The sequence below is a fragment of the Mustelus asterias genome, chromosome 22, assembly GCF_964213995.1.
Source record: "Mustelus asterias chromosome 22, sMusAst1.hap1.1, whole genome shotgun sequence".
In the NCBI taxonomy this organism is placed as follows: Eukaryota; Metazoa; Chordata; class Chondrichthyes; order Carcharhiniformes; family Triakidae; genus Mustelus; species Mustelus asterias.
This window is the reverse complement of record NC_135822.1, coordinates 58,187,072-58,205,176: the sequence shown is the minus strand read 5'-3', so window position 1 is coordinate 58,205,176 and position 18,105 is coordinate 58,187,072. Positions and strand designations below refer to the sequence as shown.

The window sequence follows — 18,105 nt, the reverse complement described above, 5'->3', positions numbered from 1 at the left end:
GAATGGGTACCCACACTGCTGATGTTACCCCAGTAAATGCACTGAGCTTCGCTCCGATCTCTCGCGACACACCCATGCTGCTCCCCTAACTCCACCTTTGTCCCCACAGACGCAGGCTGCCTCACCTCCTCCCACCCCTCAGCAGCCAAGCGAGGTTCACCCTGACGACTCCTATGAGGAAGCAGAGCCCCTCGGTCCTCTCGCTCGGTACTCTGCAGGTGCGTATGTGGCAAACCATAGTCACTTCCTGAGATGTGGTGGAGAGTCAGCGCGCAGTGACTCAGGGTTAATCGCAGAGTCCAACTGGCCAATGGTCGCACTGTGCCTGAAAAGTTGATTTAACAGGGATCCCCAGCAGAGTGCACGGAGTGGGGTGGGGGGAGGGGGAGGTGTGGGGGGATCCCCGGCAGTGTCTGTACTTACAGGATGTCCCTAGGTGTGTCTTAGTATTTAGAGGGGGATTGTGTCAGCATTTACCAGGGGGTCTCTGAGAAGGTGCCAGTATTTACGGAGGTCCCCAGGAATGTGTCAGTACTTACAGGGGGTCCCTGAGAATGAGTCAGAATTTACAGGGGGTTGCCGGGAGAGTATTTACAGGGGACCCAGGGAGTGTATCCATATTTACAGAGGGTCCCTAGAGTGTGTCAGTGTTTACAGAGGGCCAGGGAATGTATCAGTATTTACAGAGGGTCCCTGGAGTGTATCAATATTTATAGGGGCTCCCCAGGTAATGTGTCAATATTTATAGGGGCTCCCCAGGTAATGTGTCAATATTTACAGGGGCTCTCCAGGTAATGTGTCAATATTTACAGGGGTTCCCCAGGTAATGTGTCAATATTTACAGGGGTTCCCCAGGTAACGTGTCAATATTTACAGGGGCTCCCCAGGTAATGTGTCAATATTTACAGGGGCTCTCCAGGTAATGTGTCAGTATTTACAGGGGTTCCCCAGGTAATGTGTCAGTTTTTACAGGGGTTCCCCAGGTAACGTGTCAATATTTACAGGGGTTCCCCAGGTAACGTGTTAGTTTTTACAGGGGTTCCCCAGGTAATGTGTCAATATTTACAGGGGTTCCCCAGGTAATGTGTCAATATTTACAGGGGTTCCCCAGGTAATGTGTCAGTTTTTACAGGGGTTCCCCAGGTAATGTGTCAATATTTACAGGGGTTCCCCAGGTAATGTGTCAGTTTTTACAGGGGTTCCCCAGGTAATGTTTCAATATTTACAGGGTTCCCCAGGTAATGTGTCAATATTTACAGGGTTCCCCAGGTAATGTGTCAATATTTACAGGGGTTCCCCAGGTAATGTGTCAGTATTTACAGGGTTCCCCAGGTAATGTGTCAGTATTTACAGGGGTTCCCCAGGTAATGTGTCAGTATTTACAGGGGTTCCCCAGGTAATGTGTCAGTATTTACAGGGTTCCCCAAGTAATGTGTCAGTATTTACAGGGTTCCCCAGGTAATGTGTCAATATTTACAGGGGTTCCCCAGGTAATGTGTCAGTATTTACAGGGGTTCCCCAGGTAATGTGTCAGTATTTACAGGGGTTCCCCAGGTAATGTGTCAATATTAACAGGGGTTCCCCAGGTAACGTGTCAATATTTACAGGGGTTCCCCAGGTAATGTGTCAATATTTACAGGGGTTCCCCAGGTAATGTGTCAGTATTTACAGGGTTCCCCAGGTAATGTGTCAATATTTACAGGGTTCCCCAGGTAATGTGTCAGTATTTACAGGGGTTCTCCAGGTAATGTGTCAGTATTTACAGGGATTCCCCAGGTAATGTGTCAATATTTACAGGGTTCCCCAGGTAATGTGTCAATATTTACAGGGGTTCCCCAGGTAATGTGTCAGTATTTACAGGGTTCCCCAGGTAATGTGTCAATATTTACAGGGGCTCTCCAGGTAATGTGTCAGTATTTACAGGGTTCCCCAGGTAATGTGTCAATATTTACAGAGTTCCCCAGGTAATGTGTCAGTTTTTACAGGGGTTCCCCAGGTAATGTGTCAGTATTTACAGGGTTCCCCAGGTAATGTGTCAATATTTACAGGGTTCCCCAGGTAATGTGTCAGTATTTACAGGGGTTCTCCAGGTAATGTGTCAGTATTTACAGGGATTCCCCAGGTAATGTGTCAATATTTACAGGGTTCCCCAGGTAATGTGTCAATATTTACAGGGGTTCCCCAGGTAATGTGTCAGTATTTACAGGGTTCCCCAGGTAATGTGTCAATATTTACAGGGGCTCTCCAGGTAATGTGTCAGTATTTACAGGGTTCCCCAGGTAATGTGTCAATATTTACAGAGTTCCCCAGGTAATGTGTCAGTTTTTACAGGGGTTCCCCAGGTAATGTGTCAGTATTTACAGGGTTCCCCAGGTAATGTGTCAATATTTACAGGGTTCCCCAGGTAATGTGTCAGTTTTTACAGGGGTTCCCCAGGTAATGTGTCAGTATTTACAGGGGTTCCCCAGGTAATGTGTCAGTATTTACAGGGTTCCCCAGGTAATGTGTCAGTATTTACAGGGGTTCCCCAGGTAATGTGTCAGTTTTTACAGGGTTCCCCAGGTAACGTGTTAGTCTTTACAGGGGTTCCCCAGGTAATGTGTCAGTATTTACAGGGTTCCCCAGGTAATGTGTCAGTATTTACAGGGTTCCCCAGGTAATGTGTCAATATTTACAGGGGTTCCCCAGGTAATGTGTCAGTATTTACAGGGGTTCCCCAGGTAATGTGTCAGTATTTACAGGGTTCCCCAGGTAATGTGTCAGTATTTACAGGGTTCCCCAGGTAATGTGTCAATATTTACAGGGGTTCCCCAGGTAATGTGTCAGTTTTTACAGGGGTTCCCCAGGTAATGTGTCAGTTTTTACAGGGGTTCCCCAGGTAATGTGTCAGTTTTTACAGGGGTTCCCCAGGTAATGTGTCAATATTTACAGGGGTTCCCCAGGTAATGTGTCAATATTTACAGGGGTTCCCCAGGTAATGTGTCAGTATTTACAGGGTTCCCCAGGTAATGTGTCAATATTTACAGGGGTTCCCCAGGTAATGTGTCAGTATTTACAGGGGTTCCCCAGGTAATGTGTCAGTTTTTACAGGGGTTCCCCAGGTAATGTGTCAGTTTTTACAGGGGTTCCCCAGGTAATGTGTCAGTATTTACAGGGGGTCCCTGGCAAAGTGTCAGAATTTCTATGAAGACACAAGGGGAGCTTCAATATTTATAAGGATCCACAAGGAATGCATCAGTATCTAGGGGAATGTGTCACAGAGGGTCCCCAGAAGTGTCTTAGTATTGATTGGGGTTCTCCATTACAGTGTGTCAGTATTTCTACCGTGTCTGAAGTTGAACGCGTGTAAATGAATGTGCTTCCAGATTGTGTGGACTCAGACAGCAGTCACTATGAATCTTACGGAGAAGAGGAAGTGCCTGGGAATAACCGTACGGCCTCCCTGCGATGGCTGCCGACGGACTCTCCCACACGGCCACTGCCACATTCCCGAATCTGTGGCTTTCTCTGGAGGAAGAAGTGGCTGGGACAGTGGACTAAGCAGTTATTCCTCATCAAGGACCAAGTTCTGATGGTAAGTTCGCAAACACTGTATGGGCGGCACGGTGGCATAGTGGTTAGCACTGCTGCCTATAGCGCCAGGGACCTGGGTTCGATTCCCGGCTTGGGTCAGTGATGTGTGTGGAGTCTGCACGTTCTCCCCATGTCTGCGTGGGTTTCCTCCGGGTGCTCCGGTTTCCTCCCACAGTCTGAAAGACATGCTGATTAGGGGCATTGACCCAAACAGGCGATGGAGTGTGGCGACTGGGGGGATTTCACAGTAACTTCATTGCAGTGTTAATGTAAGCCTTACTTGTGACGAATAAATAAACTTTAACTTTCAAACATGGGGCCTCATACCTTTCTTCATTGGATCTTGTTCCGAGTCTCCTCTTACACTCACAAGCTTCGTGTTGTTCTGATTCTTACTTTCTCATTTCTCCTTCATTGCAATCGATCCATGCTTCCCTTTCTCGCTACACTGCGCACACGCTAACACACGGACTCACCCATGCAGGCACGCGTGCATGCACCAGTGAGGTAAAACCCAATGAGAGTTGAACTCACCCTGAATAAGTGGCAGCAATGCAGGCCTAACCTGCTCGAATTGAGTGTTTCAGAGACACGGGGTCAGTGTGTGAAGATAGAATCATCGAATCCCTACAGTGTAGAAGGAGGCCATTCGGCCCATTGGGTCTGCACCGACCACAATCCCACCCAGGCCCCTATCCCTGCAATCCCATGTATTTACCCTGCTAATCCTAACACTAAGGGGCAATTAATCATGGCCAATCCACCTAACCAGCACATCTTTCGGACTGTGGGAGGAATCCAGAGCACCCGGAGGAAACCCACGCAGACATGGGGAGAATGTGCAGACTCCACACAGACAGTGACCCAAGGCCAGATTCGAACCCGGGTCCCCGGCGCTGTGAGGCAGCAGTGCTAACCCACTGTGCCACCGGTGGCACAGTTGCTAAGCTAACTCCCTGGGTCTTTATCATTGCTCAGTTCAGTGTTTGGTCTGAAAGGTGATCACGGTGACACAGTGAAAAGTTGGATTCACAGGGATCCCCAGAGTGTCGGTACTTGCAGGGCAGCCCCCAGCAGGGTAGCCCTCGCTGCCTCACATCGCCAGGGACCCAGGTTCGAATCCGGCCTTGGGTCACTGTCTGTTTGGAGTCTGCACCTTCTCCCCGTGTCTACGTGGGTTTCCTCCGGGTGCTCCGGTTCCCTCCCACAGTCAGAAAGACGTGCAGGTTAGGTACATTGGCCATGCTAAATTCTCCCTCAATATACCCAAGCAGGCAACTAGGAGATTTTCACAGTAACTTCATTGCAGTGTTAATGTAAGCCTACTTGTGACAATCATAAACAAGCTAAAACTTAACAGTGGTTAGCATTGCAACCTCACAGTGCCAGGGACCTGGGTTCAATTCCGGCCTCGGGTCACTGTCTCTGTGGAGTTTGCACATTCTCCCCGTGTCTGTGTGGGTTTCCTCTGGGTGCTCCGGTTTCTTCCCACAGTCCAAAGATGTGCAGGTTGGGTGGATTGGCCGTGCTAAATTGCCCCTCAGTGTCCAAAGATGTGTAGGTTAGGTGGATTGGCCATGCTAAATTGCCCCTTAGTGTCCAATGATGTGTAGGTTAGGTGGATTGGCATGCTAAATTGCCCCTTAGTGTCCAAAGATGTGTAGGTTAGGCGGATTGGCCATGCTAAATTGCCCCTCAGTGTCCAAAGTTGTGCAGATTAGGTGAATCGGCCATGGGAAATGTGTGGGTTACATGGTTAGGGCGGGGGAGAGGGCCTGGGTAAAATACTCTGTCAGGGAGCTGGTGCAGATTCGATAGGACGAATGGCCTCTTCTGCACTGTCAGGAATCTATGATATTCTTTCTCTCTCGCACTTGGTGGTGAATTTCACCCAGTTTTGCCATTTATGTAAATAGATATCTGGATGGCTCTCTGTGTATTTACTTCATTGTTCTCTGGTGATATAGTGGAGCTGAGCTATATCAGCTGTGATCTTACTGAATGGCGCAGGATGTTTGAGGGGGGCTGTGTGGTGTATCCCTGCTCCTGTTCCTTATGTGTCCCGGGGCAAAGGAAGGAACAGGTGAGAATGGGGGAGGAAAGTAAAGATCACTCGTTCCTCAGTCGTCTCAGAGAACGATACACAGACAAGCGTGAGAGAGTGACACAGCAAATCTGTGAGGTCGGGTGTGGAGTGCAGATACTGACGCTCCGAGGCTGGCCTGTGCCTGGGTTCAATCATCTCACTGCAGCTAAGTTGTGAGAGACCTCCTTGTCTTAACCCCAGTCTGATTCTCTTCCCGCCCACAGTGTTACAAGTGCATGAAGGACCAGTATCCCCTGATGGAGCTCAGTCTGCTGGGGTCCCGTGTTGCTTACAAGTTCAAACGCAGTAAGAAGATACAGCACGAGCTTAAGATTACGACAGCGAGTAATGAGACTCTGGTGCTTGGGCTGCAGAGTCGTGAGCAGACTGAGGACTGGCGGAAGGTTTGGAGGTGTTAGCACCAGAAATTCAACTCCGTGGCTAATTAGTACAGTAACCATAATTATAAGCGACTAACCTCTGTTACGAGTGACTAACCAATACAGAAACCGTGGACATGGCTGACTAACTAGCTCAATAATCCTTGTTATGAGTGACTAACAGGTACATTAACCCTTGTTAATGGGGGACTAACTAACACAGTTATCCTTGTTATGGGCCATGAATAAGTAATCAATTTTACAAAGAAATAACCAGTACAGAAATCGTGGTTATGGGTAACTAACTAATACAGTAACAGGGGGAGGCAATGGCCTAGTGGTATTATCGCGAGATTATTAATCCAGAAACTCAGCGAATGTTCTGGGGACCCGAGTTCGAATCCCGCCACGGCAGATGGTGGAATTTGAATTCAATAAATTCTCAAAGTAAGAATCCACTGATGACCATGAAACCATTGCCGATTGTCGGAAAAACCCATCTGGTTCACCTAATGTCCTTTAGGGAAGGAAATCTGCCGTCCTTACCCGGTCTGGCCTACATGTGACTCCAGAGCCACAGCAATGTGGTTGACTCTCAACTGCCCTCCAAGGGCATCTAGGGATGGGCAATAAATGCTGGCCCAGCCAGCGACACCCATGTCCCACAAATGAATTTTAAAAAAAATTCAGAAGCCTGTTTAGTTGAAGGTGATGAAATATTTGTCTTTATCAATTAAGTTACCAATGTCTGAAATATGGGTTGAATTTTGACATCTGGAGGCTACTGTCTGGATGACAACAGAGGAGACGATGCATGTGAAGAATCAGGAGAGTGAATTGGTCTTCAGGGCCTTTTTCAGGGGTTTAACCGCCTTCCCTATTTTGACTGGAATTTAGAGGAATGAGGGGAGATCAAATTGAGGTTTACAAGATGATAAAAGGTGTGGATAAAGTAGACGTGGAGCGGATGCTTCCTCTTGTGAGGCATTCTAGGACGAGAGGTCACAGTCTTTGGATAAGGGGAAGCAAATTTAAAGTTGAGGAGAAACTACTTCTCCCAAAGGGTTGTGAATGTGTGGAATTCGCTCCCACAAAGTGCGGTGGACGCTGGGACAGTGAGTAAATTTGAGGAGGAGTTAGACAGATTTTTAATGGGTCGAAGGGTTACGGGGAGAAGGCAGGAAAATGGGGATGAGGAGCATATCAGCCATGGTCGAATGGCGGAGCAGACTCGATGGGCCGAATGGCCTAATTCTGCTCCTATATCTTATGAACTAATGACTGCACCATGTTTAGGTTGTCGAAGAGGTGAGCAGCAGCACACGCTCCCGAGCTTCACCGTGGAATTCACCAAAGATGCCAGGGGCCGAGAACAAATGTGCCTCAAGCAAGGTGAGTCTATCAGTGTGCCGTTCGATGCTTGCCCAGAGACACCCACAAGCTGGCTATAAATGCCAACATGGGTCCAATGGCTTTTCTCTGCACTGTATATTCCCCAGCCTTGGAGAGGAGGAGACCTCGTCGTCAGAACTAGAAAGGGGCGGCACGGTAGCACAGTGGTTAGCACTGCTGCTTCACAGCTCCAGGGACCTGGGTTCGATTCCCGGCTTGGGTCACTGTCTGTGTGGAGTTTGCACATTCTCCTCGTGTCTGCGTGGGTTTCCTCCGGGTGCTCCGGTTTCCTCCCACAGTCCAAAGATGTGCGGGTTAGGTTGATTGGCCATGCTAAAATTGCCCGTTCGTGTCCTGAGATGCATAGATTAGCAGGTAAATATGTAGGGATATGGGGGTAGGGCCTGGGTGGGATTGTGGTCGGTGCAGACTCGATGGGCCAAATGGCCTTTTCCTGCACTGTAGGGTTTCTATGATTTCTATGGTTTCTATGAAGAATATGCCCTTTGCAGGACTAACCAATGGCAAGAGAGATCAGAAGATCAAGGGGCAAAGGGCAGAGGTCAGACGGGTATAATGCCAGTATTAAGAGCAATTAAGAGGTTGATATAAATGCGTGTACAAGTTCTTCCCAGGCTGGAGTCGATCAGGGTGAAACCAGCTACTGCCCCTGTATTTAAATTCCCTCTTTTACATTTCTTTAACAGTCCAAAGATGTGCGGGTTAGGTGGATTGGCCATGTTAAATTGCCCCTTAGTGTCAGGGGGATTAGCAGAGTAAATATGTGGTGTTACGAGGATAGGGCCTGGGTGGGATCGTTGTCGGTGCAATGCTCGATGGGCTGAATGGACTCTTTCTGCACTGTAGGGATTCTATTTGAATCTTGGTATATTTGGATATTCCTGCTCTGAAAAGCAATGAAAGTGCTTTTTGATGTCTGTGTATCCGTGTGCTTCCATTGCAGTCAATGTTGAGGCACAGCCGAGACTTGGAGCGATCCGCAGGTGAAATGGTTGCCGACAGCCCAGCCACCCGAGACACAGGTACGGCCTCGTTCTGCAATGCCCCACTTGTTCTGGTCCGTCCCACCTAACATTCACTGCCCTTGAGACTGGCAGCAAGGTAGCACAGTGGTTAGCACTGTTGCCTCACAGCGCCAGGGATCTGGGTTCGATTCCCGGCTTGGGTTACTGTTTGTGCGGAGTTTGTACGTTCTTCCTGTGTCTGCGTGTGTTTCCTCCGGGTGCTCCGGTTTCCTCCCACGCTGGTTAGGTACATTGACTCGAACAGGCACCGGAGTGTGGCGACTAGGGGATTTTCACAGTAACTTCATTGCAGTGTTAATGTAAGCCTTACTTGTGACTAATAAATAAACTTCAGTTGTTACCCAACTCAAATTGTGGACTGCCGACCACGAGTGGTCCGCGAGGGTCTTCCTTTTGGTAGTCGGCAGATGGGTCCAAAACGCCAGAACTGGGGCTAACTGAGAGAAGAGGCCAGGAGCATTATTTCCACCGTAGCCACAGTCACATAACTGGCTTCTGTGTACACGGCATGAATCACCATAAGTACGAACAGCAACAACGTAGTTTTATCAGCAAGATTTTGTTTGATGAATAGAGACAAAAGGTAAGTATTAATATCTCAGAAGGAAATTATTGTACATGTTAGAATATTTCAAATATATATATTCTCTTGTATGAATGTTTATTGTACGAAAATGTCTGCCCTTTGGTTTCTGGTATGAATTAATAATTTATTTATGATAGTATGCATTATTAAATGTATTATATTTAGTCGGGAATAAAGCAGATTTCTCGGTTTTGTCAATGTCCATTGACCCCAAGGAGTTTTAATTACAGCAGGGGGTAAAGAAGGCAAATGGTATGTTGGCCTTCATTGCGAGAGGTTTCAGGTACAGGAGCAGGGATGTGTTGTTACAATTATACACGGCCTTGGTGAGGCCACACCTAGAATATTGTGTGCAGTTTTGGTCTCCTTTTCTGAGGAAGGATGTTCTTGCTCTCGAGGGAGTGCAGCGAAGGTTTACCAGGCTGATTCCGTGGATGGTGGGACTGATGTATGAGGAGAGATTGACGAGGTTAGGATTGTTTTCGCTGGAGTTCAGACAGATGAGGGGGGAATCTCATAGAGACTTATAAAATTCTAACAGGACTTGACAGGATAGATGCAGGGAGGATGTTCCCAATGGTGGGGGAGTCCAGTGTTACAAGCTTAGGACTTGGGGTAGACCATTTAGGACAGAGATGAGGGAGACATTTCTTCACCCAGAGAGTGGTGAGCCTGTGGAATTCATTACCACAGGAAGTAGTTGATGCCAAAACATTGAATGTATCCAAGAGGCGGCTGGATATAGCACTTGGGGCGAATGGGATCAAAGGTTATGGGGAGAAAGCAGGATTAGGCTATTGAGTTGGATGATCAGCCACGATCGTGATGAATGGCGGAGCAGGCTCGAAGGGCCGAATGGCCTCCTCCTGCTCCTATCTTCCATGTTTCTGTGTTCTCTACATGATGTGGAAGTGACGAGGTGCTATTGCAATGCAAGCCTTACTGTTTTTTCGACATTATTGAGAAAGAGCAGAGAATTCTCCCAGTGTCCTGATCAACATCCTGAAACAAATACACCATTAACTGGTCGCTTATTCAGTCCAATACATGGGATCTTCCTGCGTGCAAATCTGCTGCATTTGCCTATGAAACAAGTGACTGCTGTTGAAAAGTAGTTAATCATTGGCTGCGGAAGGTACTAGAGCTGTGAGAGGCACTTCATATCAAAGTAATCATGCGCCGAGATCCAAGTTTCAATCCTCAGCACAGGTTGTTGGTGATCTGGATACCTGCGTGGGCTTCCTCCGGGTGCTCCGGTTTCCTCCCACACTCCAAAGATGTGCAGGTTAGGTGGATTGGCCATGCTGAATTGCCCTTTCATGTCCCAAGATGTGTTGGTTAGGGGGATTAGCAGGGTAAATACGTGGGGTTACGGGGATAGGGCCTGGGTGGGATTGTTGTCGGTGTAGGCTCGATGGGCCGAATGGCCTCCTTTTGCACTGCAGGGGTGCTATGATTCTATGATTCTTCTTCTATTTTTCTATGTCACCCCAACACCTTCCAAAGTTTGACAAGAGGTGGTCCAGCACTGGAGACAGGGAACCACAGGTATGGTAGGAGCAGTCATGAGGAAAGACGGAGGATGAGGGGCGACCTAATAGAGGTGTATAAAATTATGAAGGGCATAGATAGAGTGAACAGTGGGAAGCTTTTTCCCAGGTCGGAGGTGACGAACACAAGGGGTCATGGGTTCAAGGTGAGGGGGGCAAGGTTCAACACAGATGTCAGGGGGACGTATTTTGCACAGAGGGTGGTGGGGGCCTGGAATGTGCTGCCAAGCAAGGGGATTGAGGCAGAGCGGTTGAAGCGCACAAAGGGCCTGTTCCTGTGCTGTATTGTTCTTTGAATGTTTACCTGGATACTGACACCGCTCTGTCTGACCCGCCAGGTTATCTGAAGGTGCTGGTGAACAGCCACTGGCAGACCCTGTGGTGTCACGTCGAGGACCGAGTGCTGCTGATGTACAAGGATGTCGGCGGGGCGGGGAGGTTGCACTACTCTGTGGACCTGCAAGGCTGCGAGGTCAGAACGCAAGCAGACACGGCCCACAAGTACAGGCTGATTGTCTCACACCAGCACAAGGATCTGGCAGTGCTGCAGGTAAGGTGCGCCCGGCTTTGAACTGCTTCTCAAGTCCGCTTTCGCTGGCTTGTGGAGCAAGCTGAGGCCTCACCCACCATCCCTATCAAACTGCAGAACTGGTCGCTCTGTCGTCACCAACAGCGGGCCGTGAGGCAAGACTCTAGCCGGGGGGAGGCGATGGCCTGGTGGTATTATCACTAAGATTATTAATCCAGAAACTCAGCTCATGTTCTGGGGGACCCGGGGTTCGAATCCCCGCCACGGCAGATGGTGGAATTTGAATTCAATAAAAAATATCTGGAATTTAGAATCTACTGATGACCCTGAAACCATTGTCGGAAAAACCCATCTGGTTCCCTTTAGGGAAGGAAATCTGCCGTCCTTACCCGGACTGGCCTACATGTGACTCCAGAGTCATAGCAATGTGGTTGACTCTTAACTGCCCTCTGAACTAGAGATGGGCAATAAATGCTGGCCCAGCCAGCGATGCCCGTGTCAGGCAGCAGCTGTGAGGCAACAGTGGTTAGCACTGCTGCCTCACAGCGCCAGGGACCCGGGTTCGATTCCCGGTTTGGGTCACTGTCTGTGCGGAGTTTGCACATTCTCCCCGTGTCTGCGTGGGTTTCCTCCGGGTGCTCCGGTTTCCTCCCACACTCCAAAGATGTGCGGGTTAGGTGGATTGGCCGTGCTAAATTGCCCCTTAGTGTCAGGGGGACTAGATAGGGTGAATGCATGGGGTTACGGTGATAGGGCCTGGGTGGGATTGTGGTCGGTGCAGACTCGATGGGCCGAATGGCCTCCTTCTGCCATCAAAGCGATTCTAAGATTCTATGTCCCACGAATGAATTTTTTAAAAACTCTAATCACCCACTTTCTCCCCCATTTTTACTGGCCAAATATGGTCCCGAAATTGGTATGTTAGGACTGTGATGGATTGGATTGTGAAGTTCACACCAGTGTCTTTCCATAGGCCAGCTCACCCGAAGACAGGGATCGTTGGCTCAGCCTCCTGCAGGTCAGGTGTGGGACAGACACGGAATCAGCTCATCTCTACGAAGACACTTTCCCACAGACTGGAACTGAGACAAATGCAAGGGATGGAAACCAAGTCAGGTCAGAGAACCCTCACCAATCTCTGAACGTGTCGCTGCTCACTCCCAGTGCTAATGGTTGTATTTTCTTCCCAATTGCTGTGTCTGGGGTAGTTTTTAGCCTCTTTCTGTTGTTCCTCTGACCTGGTACTTGCAGTGGAACATAGAGGGCCACCTCTATCCCTATAACTAGATGCCACCCTAGTATCCTGATTTAGCTCAGCCCTGGATTGGACCTGTGCACTCTCTAATGAGGTCAGGTTCAGAGAGTTGCATTTAAACTTACAAAATGCAAAGAATTCAGACACTTGTTGACTAAATTCCAAGCTTTGTTCTTCGGGTAATGCATTCAAAATCAATGTCAACACAAAGAGAGGTGGCAATGTAAACAGTGGTGACGGAAGTATAATATTCAGAGATGAAGTGAATGGGCAGAGTTGTGGCAAACAGATTTCATGGTGGGCAAGTGTGTGATCCACCTGGGATCGATAAAGGACAAAGCGGGGCACTTGCCAAATGGTGAGAAGCCAGAGACAGAGGAGGTCCAAAGAGATAACGAGCAAAGAACAGTACAGCACAGGAACAGGCCCTTTGGCCCTCCAAGCCCGCGCCGCTCACATTGTCCTATCTAGACCAACCGCTTGTATCCCTCTATTCCTCACCTGTTCATGTGTCTATCCAGATAAGTCTTAAATGTCGCCAACGTGTATTCCTCAACCACCTCACTTGGCAGTGCATTCCAGGCCCCCACCACCCTCTGTGTAAAAAACGTCCCCCCCCCCGCACATCTCCACTGAACCTTTCCCCCCTTATCCTGAACTTGTGCCCCTTGTAATTGTCATTTCAACCCTGGGAAAAAGCTTCCAACTGTTCACCCTATCCATACCCCTCATAATTTTATAAACTTCTATCAGGTCGCCTCTCAGCCTCCGTCTTTCCAGGGAGAACAATCCCAGTTGATTCAATCTCTCCTCATAGCCAATACCCTCCATACCAGACAACATCCTGGAAAACCTTTTCTGTACTCCCTCCAAAGCCTCCACATCCTTCTGGCAGTGCGGTGACCAGAATTGGACCCAGTATTCCAAATGTGGCCCAACCAACGTTTGATACAACTGTAACATAATTTGCCAACTTTTATACTCGATGCCCCGTCCGATGAAGGCAAGCACGCCACATGCTTTCTTCACCACCTTTTCCACCTGTGCTGCCACTTTTAAGGATCTGCGGACCTGTACTCCCAGATCTCTCTGTGTGTCTCTGCTCCTGATGGTTCTGCCATTTTACGGATTAAATTCCATCTGCCATTTCTCCGCCCAATTTTCCAATCTATCTATACCCTGCTGTATTCCCTGACAATCTTCATCACTATCTGCAACTCCGCCAATCTTAGTGTCATCTGCAAACCTGAGGGTCCAGTCCAGGTACATATTGTTCAAATATTATGAGCAGGTACAGAAATTCTCCAAAAAAAGGTTAATGGGATGTTGTACATTGCAGCTCGAGGGTTAGAATGCGAGGTGATTGAGATCATCCTTCAGTTTTATGAATGGATGGTCTGAGCACAACACCTTGGGAAGAATGAATTACCCTTGGAGGGAGTGCAGATTTATCAGAGTGATACCTGGATTCTGGGGGCTACATTACGAGGAGAATTCCACAAACTGGGGCCTGGAATTTCAAAGATTAAGGGATGATTTGATCAGAGAGGGGAACTGATAGGCTATGGAGAGGAAAGTTACTTCTGCAAGTTGACCAGAAGTCTAGAAATGAGGCCCAAACCCTTCAGGAGTGAAATCAGGAAACAACTGCTCATTTTAAATCTGAGATTGATAGATTTTTGTTATCCAAAGGGACGAGGGAACATGTGGTAAGAGTGGGTACGTGGAATGCATTCACAGGTAAGCCATGACCTTACTTGAATGGCAGAACGGGTGCAAGGGGCTGAATGGCCTTTGGAATGTGGGGTCAGAATCATAGAAACATAACATCGAATCTCTACAGTGCAGAAAGAAGCCATTCAGCCCATCGAGTCTGCACTGACAACAATCCCACCCAAGCCCTATCCCCGTAACCCCACATATTTACCCGGCTAATCCCCCTGACACGAAGGGGCAATTCAGCATGGCCAATCCACCTAATCTTTGGACTGTGGGAGGAAACCAGGGAAAAAGTTAAAAAGTTTATTTATTAGCCACAAGTAAGGCTTACATTAACACTGCAATGAAGTTACTGTGAAGTTCCCCTCGTCGCCACACTCCGGCGCCTGTTCGGGTCAATCCACCTAACCCGCATGTCTTTGGAATGTGGGAGGAAACCCACGCAGACACGGGGGGGAACGTGCAAACCCCACACAGACAGTGACCCACGCCAGGAATCGAACCCGGGTCCCTGGCGCTGTGAGGCAGCAGTGCTAACCACTGTGCCACTGTGCCACCCCTGAAGACCCAGTACCAACTGTTGGAAATTGGAAACTATTTCCTATTAAACAGTTCCCAGGGTCAGGTGAATCAGATTGATTGCCGCCTGTTCTACAGTGCCACCCTGTTACTGGGCACGCTGTGTGCAGTTGGTGGGTGGGGGTTAATGCATGCTCGGACTGAGAGTTAAGAGCCTCTCCAGTCTCCTTGCTGAGATCAGTCTCTTTGACGTCCATGTTGCTGATGATGATGCTTGGAGTGTTATTGGAATGTGTTGAGACGGTGAGGTCTGAGGAGGCGCCTCGTTGACTCGTGCCACCTTCACTCAGTGAGATATTTTAATCGTTTACAGTGGGCTGCTCCAGCGAAGAATCACGACACCCAACACCTACATGGATGACCCATTTGGCCATGTTTCCGTCCAGACCATCCCAGAGGATGGAGGCTCCAGGGCCACGCGGCAGACGGTAGGGCGTGAGAACAGTGACGTTAGCGTTTCACGGAGAAGGTCGAGGTCTAGCTGCGGGGGGAAGGGAGTGCCGCGGTTCCGTTAGCCGGATTAGTTAACGCACCAAAGCAGTCTGAGGATTTGAATTCAGGATTTTACTTTGTAAAAATGTGGAAACAAAATTGCTGCTTCTCCGTAAGAGTGAGCAGGAAGCTGTCATTAAAATCTCGACTGATTCCTTAGGGAAGGAAATCTTCTGTCCTCACCCGGTCTGGTCTATATGTGACTCCAGTCCCACACTACATGATTGACTTTTGAAAGTCCTCTGAGAGAACCCAGTAAACCATTCAGTTGGGTCAACTGAGAATGGGCAATAAATGAAAAAAGGCCTTGCTCATATTCCAAGAATGAATTTAAAAAGACACATTTTTTTATTTTTATCTTGCTATTCTTACAGTGCCTAAGGTGGGAACACACTGGGAAATTGAGGGCACAAGGCCATTTTCTACCCCCTGGGGCACAGCACAGTGGAGCACCCACATTTTGTCCCCACCCTTGAAAGTCTTGGGGAGGAATTTTCCTGTCCCGCCCACCACGGGAACTGTAGCGGGCAGGGGTGGACCATGCAAAGGCCCATTGACCTCAGGCGGAATTTCCAGGCTTGGGGGCGAGCGCAGCCGGAAAATCCCGCCCTTTGTGTCCACTCTCACCTGAAGGCTGGACTCTGATTCCATCTTCTTCCAAAGCATTGGAAGTTATTGTGAAAATCCCCTAGTCGCCACAGTCCGGCGCCTGTTCGGGTTACACTGAGGGAGAATTTAGCACCTAACCAGCACGTCTTTCGGACTGTGGGAGGAAACCGGAGCGCCCAGAGGAAACCCACGCAGAAACGGGGAGAATGTGCAGACTCCGCGCAGACAGTGACCCAAGTCTATTCCAGTGATGAAGGGCCCATTCTGAGGTAAAACAGAACTAGCAACATGGAGTCCATTAGGTGGGCGGAGCTGCATTTCATAGACGATCGAAGACTCTCTGCTCTTCCCCCTTGCAGCAATTTCCAGTTTGAGGAACAGGAACTTCAAGGAATGGAGTTTTCCCTGACGGATAAATCCATCCTGTCTCATTCCTGATGTGGCATTTGAGATAGTATCTGATGCATTAAACTAGGCCTCTGCTTGGCTACCTCCTCACCATGAGCTACATTGCAAGGCCCGAGCCTCGGTATAGAGCAGGAATGAATGGCCTTCTCTCTGTTTGTCTCCAGCAGAGGGTCGATTTGCCAAGACAAGACCTGGTGAACAGAGAACACACAGCACTTCCAGAGAGGGAGCATCATAGCAATATAAACAACAATAACACAGCAAGATACAACACTCTGCCAAGCGGTAAGTGTTGGCCGAGGGTTTTCTCCTTAGCTTCTTCCTTCAGCTGTCCTGGTGACACTCTCCCATGAGTTGCTTAGGTCAATCTTAAACTGACAGCCAAGGTGGCAATTAAATCACATATAACAGCAGGGAGATGGTAATCTAGTGGGAATATTATTGAATTGGTAACCCAGAGGCCTAAAAGTTAAAGTTTGATTTATTTATTCATCACAAGTAGGCTTACATTAACACTGCAATGAAGTTACTGTGAAAATCCCCCAGTCGTCACACTCCGGCGCCTGTTTGGGTAGACTGAGGGAGAATTTAGTCATGGGTTAGGCCAATCCGCCTAACCCATGCATCTTTGGAGTGTGGGAGGAAACCGGAGCACCTGGAGAAAAACCCACACAGACACGGGGAGAATGGACAGACTCCGCGCAGACAGTGACCCAAGCCGGGAATTGAACCCGGGTCCCTGGCACTGTGAGGCAGCAGTGCTAACTCACTGTGCCACCGTGCCTGGATGAGTGATCATGTATTCATTGCAGTTGGGAGAATTCAAATCCAATTAATTAATAAATCTGGAATTAAAAGCTGATCTCGCTAATAATGATTCAGGAAAAAAAAACTGTCACTGACTGATATAAAACCCCACCTGGTTCACTAATGTCCCTTTAGGGAAGGAAATCTGCCGTCCTTACCCGGTCTGGCCTACATGTGACTCCAGAGCCACAGCAATGTGGTTGACTCTCAATTATCCTCTGAAATGGCTGAGTGAGACACTCAGTTGTGTCAAGAGCATTGTGGCTGTACCTGCACCCCATGGACTGCTGCACCTGCTGAGGTAGTTCAGCGTCACCTTCACAAGGGCAATTGGGGATGCTGGCCTTGGCAGCAACGCTAGCCTTGGCAGCGACGCTGGCCTTGGCAGCGATCCTAAGGTCCTCTGAACAAGCTGGGCCTGGGGTGAAGTAAGAACACGAAGCACTGTGTCACAATGTTGTATCAGGATGGGACTTGGAGGTGGTTGTTTTCAGATGCTTCCGTCTCACAGTTAACATGGGCCCACGAGGTGAGGAAGTAAGTGCCCAAGGAAGTTTCCTCCCTGTTTCCACTACAGGTTTCTTTTGCTATACAATGTAGACACTGTGTAGGATACTGTGTACGTTTCTGGTCACTCTATTATAGAAAGGATATTATTAAACTAGAAAGAATGCAGAAAAGATTTACTAGGATGCTACCAGGACTTGATGGTTTGAGTTGTAAGGAGAGGACATCTCCTTGAAGTTGTACAAGACATTGGTAAGGCCACACTTGGAATACTGTGTATAGTTCTGGTCACCCTATTATAGAAAGGATATTATTAAACTAGAAAGAGTGCAGAAAAGATTTACTAGGATGCTACCGGGACTTGATGGTTTGAGTTATAAGGAGAGGCTGGATAGACTGGGACTTTTTCTCTGGAGCGTAGGAGGCTTAGGGGTGATCTTATAGAGGTCTATAAAATAATGACGGGCATAGATCAGCTAGATAGTCAATATCTTTTTCCCAAAGGCAGGAAAGTCTAAAACTAGAGGGTATAGGTTTAAGGTGAGAAGGCAGAGATACAAAAGGGTCCAGAGGGGCAATTATTTCAC

General features: G+C 48.4%; 1 protein-coding gene across 4 annotated transcripts in view; it reads left to right on the top strand.

Moving 5' to 3' along the window:
• LOC144510087 (actin filament-associated protein 1-like) overlaps positions 1–18,105 on the top strand; it is an 87,096-nt gene that overhangs the window by 55,518 nt on the left and 13,473 nt on the right. For 2 of the 4 annotated variants that reach the window (XM_078239335.1, XM_078239337.1), the window contains 9 exons: positions 110–218; positions 3,366–3,574; positions 5,884–6,063; positions 7,336–7,431; positions 8,396–8,474; positions 10,952–11,163; positions 12,116–12,258; positions 15,009–15,123; positions 16,369–16,489. In XM_078239335.1, the coding sequence (XP_078095461.1) occupies positions 110–218; positions 3,366–3,574; positions 5,884–6,063; positions 7,336–7,431; positions 8,396–8,474; positions 10,952–11,163; positions 12,116–12,258; positions 15,009–15,123; positions 16,369–16,489 (1,264 nt within the window). The remainder of the gene's footprint in view (positions 1–109; positions 219–3,365; positions 3,575–5,883; positions 6,064–7,335; positions 7,432–8,395; positions 8,475–10,951; positions 11,164–12,115; positions 12,259–15,008; positions 15,124–16,368; positions 16,490–18,105) is intronic. The other 2 variants (XM_078239336.1, XM_078239338.1) reach the window with 2 other exon arrangements.